General features: G+C 42.2%; 1 protein-coding gene across 3 annotated transcripts in view; it reads left to right on the top strand.

Annotated features, from left to right (window-relative positions):
- Luc7l (LUC7 like) overlaps nucleotides 1–8,390 on the top strand; it is a 25,760-nt gene that overhangs the window by 14,706 nt on the left and 2,664 nt on the right. For all 3 annotated transcript variants that reach the window (XM_005349043.3, XM_013347339.2, XM_013347338.2), the window contains 3 exons: nucleotides 4,091–4,267; nucleotides 6,138–6,226; nucleotides 8,228–8,257. In XM_005349043.3, the coding sequence (XP_005349100.1) occupies nucleotides 4,091–4,267; nucleotides 6,138–6,226; nucleotides 8,228–8,257 (296 nt within the window). The remainder of the gene's footprint in view (nucleotides 1–4,090; nucleotides 4,268–6,137; nucleotides 6,227–8,227; nucleotides 8,258–8,390) is intronic.

The following is an 8,390-nucleotide window of genomic DNA, read 5'->3' as shown; positions in this document are numbered from 1 at the left end:
AGCCTGTCCTGGAACTAGCTCTGTAGACCAGGCTGGTCTCGAACTCACAGAGATCCGCCTGCCTCTGCCTCCCGAGTGCTAGGATTAAAGGCGTGCGCCGCCACCGCCCGGCTGGTCTGTAATTTAAAGTAGTCCCTCTACCTGAGCCTCCCCGTTATAATAATAATAAAAGTATAATAATTCAGGCATGATAAATACACCTATAATCCCAGTTCTTCACACCTGGGGAATAGGGACAGGACACGGGACATGGATGACATACAGAATACAGACAAAAAAAAGGATGAGGAATTCAAAACCGGTCTTGACTACATAGTGAGTTTGAGGCCAATCTGGGCTTCAACAAGAAATGTAATGATAGGGAAGTAAAAGTAAGTGATGGTAATTCAGTAATGTTGAACATTTGGACTATTAAACCATGTCTACATTCTTTTTATTCCATATAATAGTCTTTGTGACGACTGTAGTAAAAAGTTCACAGGTAGGGACAGAAATTTCCAAATTATCCTCTACAGCTCTCCCATTATCAGCACCCCCCACCAGAGTGGTATGTTTATTGCCAAAATTTAGACATTTGTCACCCCAAAACTCATAGTTTACTTTTAGTATTAAATGTTCTATGGGTATGAGAAAGTTAAAAGAACCTGTATCCATCTTTTATATAGCTTACCTAGACATTTGTTCCTAAAACTCCTTTTTGATCCATTTGTTAGGGGTGTGTGTGTGTGTGTGTGTGTGTGTGTGTGTGTGTGTGTGTGTGAGTGTGTGCGCGCGCGCGCGCGCGCACGCGCGCATGTGCGCGCGCTCTCGCTGTGTCCATGGAGGATAGAAGATGGTGTCAGATTCCCTAGACCTGAAATTGCAGACAGTTGTGAGGTGTTGAGTTGGTGCTAGGAATCAAATCTGGATCCTCTGTAAGAACAACAAGTGCTTTTGACTTCTGAATGATCTTTCTAGGCCCTCCTCCTCCCATTGATATTGATGAAGATAGATTCATAAGAGAGATGATTTTGGGATGGTCTACAGGTAGATTGGGGATAGCCTTCAAAGCTATAGCTTATACTCCCAGTGGACACTTACCCCACTTCTACTTGGTGGTGACATTGTTGTGTTGTGTCTAAGCTTATGTAATTGCTTAGCTTGAAATACAAAAGAGATTCATAACACAGCTGAGATGTCTAGATAGAATTACCCTAAAAGACTGGAACCAGTGCTTGGACTGTACCTTCTACATAAGCTCCGAGAGTGTGATAGTTGGAAGTATCTTCTGATGACAAGTACTCCCTAGGCTAGAGAGGAGGGATCTCTGCATCTTTTTTTGTATTGCCTGCATATATCTGTGTGAGGGTATTGTTGGGTCCCCTGAAACCGGAGTTACAGACAGTTGTGAGCTGTCATATGGGTGCTGGGAATTGAACCTAGATCCTCTGGAAGAGCAGCCAGTGCTCTTAACCACTGAGTTATATTTCCAGCCCTAAAGGGGGTCTATAGTCTCTTAGGACAGGTTGGGGAATCACATCAGTTGATGAGTTCCTTCTGTGAAAGATGATGATGTGCAAGCGTAAGCCAGATAAAATAAACTTGTTTCTCTCCAACTTGCTTTTGGTCTTGGTGTTTTTTATAACCAAGTTAGTGATAGTAACTAAGAGAAGATTTTACTCAGTTTATTGCTACAGGCTTCCTTTTTTTTTTTTTATCTACACAGAACATATAAATGGTAGTTTCTCAGTTTTTTTCTGAGTTTTCACATTAAATCCTTCTATAGTGGTGACCTTGCTTTTTGTTTTTTATTTTCATTTTTTGAGACAGGTTATCTCTACTTAACAGGCTGTCCTGGAACTTGCTTTAGACCAGGCTGTGTTCTAACTCTCAGAGATCCACCTGCCTCTACCTCTAGAGTGCTGAGATTAAAGATGTGCCACCACCACCTGGCTAGTAACCTTGTTCTTAATACATGGTGGCACGGGGGCACATTTACCTGGAAGAATTCCTGGTTAATGATGCATACATAAATGATCATTCTGGCTGGGCGATGTTGGCGCACGCCTTTAATCTCAGCACTCGGGAGACAAAGGCAGGCGGATCTCTGTGAGTTCTAGACCAGCCTGGTCTACAGAGCTAGTTCCAGGACAGGTTCCAAAGCCACAGAGAAACCCTGTCTCGAAAAACCAAAAACAAACAAACAAACAAATAAATAAATAATCATTCTGTTTGGTTGGGGTTTTATTGTTGGTTGGTTGGTTTGCTTTTTATTTCTATACAGGGTCTCACTTTGTAGCTCTTGCTGGCTTGGAACTCACAATGTAGACCAGGCTGGCTTTATTTTTACAGAGATCTGTTGACCTCTTCTCTTCCTCTACCTCCTAAGTACTATGATTAAAGGAGTAGGTCACCATACCCAGCTAAATGCCTTATTTTAACATCAGAACATGTTAGGGTTATTATAACCAGCAGTACGTGAGAGTGTATTTAAAGTTAATTTCCTAAGGAATGTTTTAAATATATGAATTAATGTAAGCAGTTACATATGCATTCAAGCCTTTCCTTCCAAAATGAACAAAGAAGGGAGTAGTGGCACACACCTTTAAGTCCAGCACTCAGAAGGCTGAGACATTTAACATCTCCACAAGTTCCAGATAAGGGCTGTATAAGTGTGATCAGTCTTTTTTAAAAAATAGGACAAAAGAATGATTTTCTTCAGTATAGAATTTACAGCAGTGTTCTAACTGGAGTTCAAGTACTAGAAGCAGTGTGCCAAGCCTCTTTCCTTTTGTTTGATATATTTTACTTTGAGCAGAATGAGCGATTTTTTTTTCTATGAACATTTTAGTGTTTATGGAAGGTACATATGTGTTGGCTACTTTTCTCTTCAAGGAAAGTGTTAATGATGTGGCCTTTCAGAGTATCTTTTAGATGTGCATTACGTATTTCCTGTATATCAAGACCCAGTTGCTATGACTGTGCTAGTTTTTGTTTACTTTTTAAAAATATTTATTTTTAGGACTGGAGAGATGGCTCAGCGGTTAAGATCACTGACTACTTTTCCAGAGGTCCTGAGCTCAATTCCCAGCAATCGCATGGTGGCTCACAAACATCTAGAATGAGATCTGGTGCCCTCTTCAGGTCTGTAGGCACACGTGCAGGCAGAACACTATACATTTTAAATAAGAATTAAAAAATATTTTAAATTGTGTGTGTGTATGTATCAATGTGAGTGTAAGTGGCTGAGGTAGCCTAGAGGCATTAGATCTTGTTTGAGTTAGAATTTTTGTAGGTTGTGAACTGCTTGACATAGGTGCTGGGAATTGAACTCAGGTCTAATGCATGAGCAGTGTATATTTTTTGAAGCCATCTTTTCAACCCTATTTCAAAAAAATTATAGATATATGGGGGGGAGTATTTTGCCTACATGGATTCACTTGCTTGTGTTTAGTGCTCACAGAAGCCAGACAAAAGCACCAAAAAAGATCCTGTATCTAGACTTATAGATGATTGCAATTTCCTGTGTGGATGCTGGGAACCAAACCACGGGCCTCTAAAAGAACAAGTGCTCTTAACTGCTGAGTCATCCTACTCCATCTTGTTTTTATTTCTGAAGTCTTCTCTTCCCTGTTTATCTTAGAACAGTCATTCTTTTTTTTTTTTTTTTCCTGATTTTTCGAGACAGGGTTTCTCCGTAGCTTTTGGTTCCTGTCCTGGAACTAGCTCTTATAGACCAGACTGAGAACAGTCATTCTTATCTCCGTGATTTGAATGTTCCTTGTTGTTCTTGATAAGACATACATAAATGCTAGTTTTTTTAATATATCTTTTTTCTCATGAGATAATGTTTTTGTGTGTAGCTCTGGCTGTCCTGGAACTCAGAAAACCTCCTGCCACTAAATGTTAATTCTTTTAAAATAAACAACGAAATTGAAGTTCTTAATATACCTAAAGCTGAGCAATCTAGTTTTCAACATGATAAAATGTTGCCTATATTTCAGGTTGTTGCATTCTGGAGTCTGCATGGTGACAGTTTTGAAATGCCTCCACTTCATCTTTTATATTTTATTTATTTGTTTTTTTGTCTGTTTTATCTGTCTAACTATAGGAAGAATATAGAAATTCTATGCCTGCATCCAGTTTTCAGCAGCAAAAGCTTCGTGTCTGTGAGGTTTGTTCAGCTTATCTTGGTCTCCATGACAATGACCGTCGTCTAGCAGACCACTTCGGGGGCAAGTTACACTTGGGGTTCATTCAGATCCGAGAGAAGCTTGATCAGTTGAGGGTATGTAGATAACATTCTTTCTGGGTTTTTTTGTACGACAGGATTGCTCTGTAACAGCTCTGACTGTACTGGAACTACTTTGTAGACCAGGCTAACTCTGAATTCAAAGAACCACCTGCCTCTGCCTCCCAAGTGCAGAGATTAAAGGAACGAGCCACAGCTTCCCTCCCCTTTTTTTAAAAATTTACACTGTGTTCTGCTTGCATGTATACGTGCAGTCCAGAAGAGGGTACCAGATCTCTTTATGGCCTTGTCTATATTCTTTTTTTTGGGGGGGGGGGCGGGTTTTTTTCTAGACAGGGTTTCTCTGTGGCTTTGGAGCCTGTCCTGGAACTAGCTCTGTAGACCAGGCTGGTCTCGAACTCACAGAGATCCGCCTGCCTCTGCCTCCCGAGTGCTGGGATTAAAGGCGTGTGCCACCATCGCCCGGCCATTAAAATATTCTTAATATTGTAGTCTTTAGGAAGACTCAGAGGGTGAAGCATTCATTAGGAAGTAGACGTTCTAAGAAGGGTCCCACAGGTAGAAAAAGCCACCACCTCCTGGCCCTTGTCTATATTCTTGAAGTTGGATTTGAACATGTTTCTGGGTTGTTTTTTTGTTGTTGTTGTTGTTTGTTTTTTCAGGCAGGGTTTATCTGTGTAGCCCTTGCTGTCCTGGAACTTGCTCTGTAGACCAAACTGGCATTGAATTCACATAGATCTGCTTGGCTCTATCTAAGTGCTGGAATTAAAAGTGTCTCCACCACTGCCTAGCAGAAGATCAGAATTTTAAGATCATCTTCAGCTAACTGGGCAGTTTAAGATCCATCTGTTGAAACCTTGCCTTAACAAAAACATTTGCTTCTGCCTTTCCCAGTAGCATTTTAATGTACTACTTTGCATCTTTGCCAGTATGAGTTGGATATGCTGGTCATGTGAGGTGAATTGTAGATGTGGGGAAGGAAGTGATGCCACACCTAGGGGTCTATTCTCAGCCATACCTGCTTTAGGAAGGTGTGAAAAGGAACCTGTATGCCTAGCTCAGATGAAGGATGACCCGAGTTGGAGGTGTAGAGGTGTGGTGATGGACAGGATAGTTTGCCTGGGCCTTCCTGTGTCCTCTCATCTAGAGGGTACTTGCTTTACTCACTGGGCATAGAGATTTTCTATGCTGTCCCATTCTCTAAGCAGGAAAGACTGGTAGGTTTTTGTATCATGGTGTATGACTTACTCTCCCTTTCAGGACTGTGTTTTCATCCACTCTGCCCAGATGGTGTATTACAGGATTTGTTAGTGTTAGTGGTGGGTTATAAAGGTTCTTAGCCCTTTTCAGCTGGCTTGAGTTGATGCTGATTTGATGGTAAAGTGTATCAGAGCCTTCTGGCTTCTGTCACATTTAGGATCGAGCCTGAAGAATTGAATATGCAATTGTGCTGATGCACTTACCACATCAGAAGTGAGTTGCTTCTAGCTACCTAAGAGTTCCACTCCCAGCAGCAGCGTGTATGTGGTCTGACTCATGTTTCTTTTTTTACTACAATGCTTATAGAGAGGCTGTAGGATAAACAGCTAACTTGATGGTTTGGTTTGAAGCATTGTGATCAATTCCCTGTGACTTAAAAGTTCAGCCCACCCCCCTCCTTCGTAATTTGTCACCAAATGTATAAAATGATTTAATTTTTTTTTTCATTTGTTCTGTTAGGGATATTTTGGTTTTTTTGAGCCAGGTGTCTCTGTAACAGCCCTAACTATCCTAAAATTAGCTCTTGTAGACCAGGCTAACCTAGAACTCACAGAGAGATTCACCTGCCTCTGTCTCCTGTTTTAAAAATGAATATATTGTTTCCTAAAAGTTGTTGCTCCCCCCACCCATTTTTTCATTTATTTAGAAAACTGTGGCTGAAAAGCAGGAAAAGAGAAATCAGGATCGCTTGAGGAGAAGAGAGGAGAGAGAGCGAGAGGAGCGGCTGAGCAGGAGGTAAGTGTGGACCAGCCTTAGGAAACTGCTGGAATAGTCAGTGTTTACCATACAAAGAATTGGCAGTTATTTACTTGTGTGTGTGTGTGTGTGTTTCTTTTTTTCATTTAGAGATAGGGTATCTTAGTGTTTCTATTGCTGTGAAGAGACACTGTGACCACGTTAACTCTTTTTTTTTAATATTTATTTATTTACTTATGATGTATACAATATTCTGTTTGTGTGTATGCCTGCAGGCCAGAAGAGGGCACCAGACTTCATTTCAGATGGTTGTGAGCCACCATGTGGTTGCTGGGAATTGAACTCAGGACCTTTGGAAGAGCAGTCAATGCTCTTAACCTCTGAGCCATCTCTCCAGCCCTTTAAAAATGTGTAGCCCAGGCTGGCCTCGAACTTGTGATCCTCCTGCCTCTGCCTCCTTCAGCAAATCCTACCGGCGTGCACCACCACAACCGGCACGTTAACTCTTACAAAGGAAAATATTTGATTGTGGCTCACTTGCAGTTTAGAGGTTTAGTCAATTTATCATTGTGGTGGGAAGTAAGTCAGCATGCAGGCAGACATGGTACTGGCAAAAGTGTTGAGGGTTTCTCTGTCTTGACCCACAGGCAGTAAGAAGTCTGAGACCCTGGGTGGTGTGTTGAGCATAGGAGACCTCAAAGCCAACCCTCCTGGTCCCCTCTTACACACACAGTGCCAGACTTCTTCCAACAAGGCCATACTTCTTAATAGTGCCACTCCCTTTGGGGATACCACATAGGGTCTCTGTATGTAATCCAGGCTGGCCTAGAATTTGCAGAGATGTGCCTGTGTCTGCCTTCTAATAGCTGAGATTAGGGCATGTGCCATCAACCTGGCTCTGGGGTGGCCTTTAAAAGAAAAATTATTAAATCTATAACATACTCAGTCTGGTGAGGTATGACATTGATTTAAACAAGGGAGGAAGAAACTAGGGAGAGTTACTCTCCCCTCTTCCCCCCAAGACAGAGTTTTTGTATTGACTTGGCTGTCCTGGAGCTAGCTCTGTAGACCAGGCTGTCCTCAAACTCACAGAGATGCACTTGCCTCTGCCTTCTGGGTACTAGGATTAAAGGTGTGAGCCACCAACCATTGCCCAGCCATCCTTGGACCCCACAGAGCCGGCTCTGACAGCTGGGCATAGAACCTTCAGCAAATAAGGAAGGCAACAATGGATCTGCTGCTAAGCTGTAATCTCATGGCAGTGCATTGCTATGGGAAAAATTGTCAGCTTTGAAGTGAAGGGGTGGAGGCTTTGTATGTCTCCTCCCCCGTTATTTTTTTGAATTGGTCACATGGGGCCACAGGACAGAGTTTCCTATAAGACATGTAGTTGGAATATGTTCTTGCTTGAGAAGCAGAGTGTTAAGGTGTTGAGCAAAAGCCTCCCCCGCCCCCCACACACCAGTGAGGTTCTGATTTTCGAGGCAGGGAGAGTGTGAGTGGTGTGATCTGGGCTAGGGTATTTGGGGTAGAACTGACTGGACTTGGGATCGTGTGAGGAGGAGTGCAGCTGGCCTCGTGGTCTCTTTTTGTTTTGTTGCTTGTATGTCCCTGGCTGTCATAAAACTTATTCTGTAGCCTCAGGCATCCGCCTGTCTTTTCTTCTCTGTGCTGAGATCAAAGGTGTGCACCCAATACCGTGCTCAGTTGGCCTCTTGGTTTCTAATCTAGAATTTTCCCTTACCTTGGACAGGGAGGATGGAATGAGGAATAGGGGTAGAATTTGGCTATATTCAGTTTGAGGTACCTGAGACATACTCAGATAGATGTGTTGGATCTAATTTGAGTTGAAAGAAGAGATGAGAGCCAGAAGTAACTATGCTATCTCGAGGGACACTTTTTTTGTTTTGATAGGATCTTACTATGTTGCTTTGACTGGCCTAGAACTCTGTAGACCAGGCTGGCTTTAAACTCATAGTGATCCATCTGCCTCTGCTCCTTGGTGGTGGGATTAATGGTGTTTTTTATTTTCCTGTTTAGGTCTGGATCAAGAACCCGTGATCGCAGGAGGTAGGTTTTCAGATCTATCCCAGGGTTTTCAAGTTGAATACTTTTTTTTTTTTTTTTTTTTTTTTTTTTTTTTCGAGACAGGTTCTCCTTTAGCTTTGGAGTCACTGTGTATGTGCCCAGGTTCTCTGTTAAT

This window comes from Microtus ochrogaster, chromosome 7, assembly GCF_000317375.1.
Source record: "Microtus ochrogaster isolate Prairie Vole_2 chromosome 7, MicOch1.0, whole genome shotgun sequence".
Lineage (NCBI taxonomy): Eukaryota > Metazoa > Chordata > Mammalia > Rodentia > Cricetidae > Microtus > Microtus ochrogaster.
The sequence above is the reverse complement of the archived record's forward strand: the minus strand, read 5'-3'. Positions and strand labels throughout refer to the sequence as shown.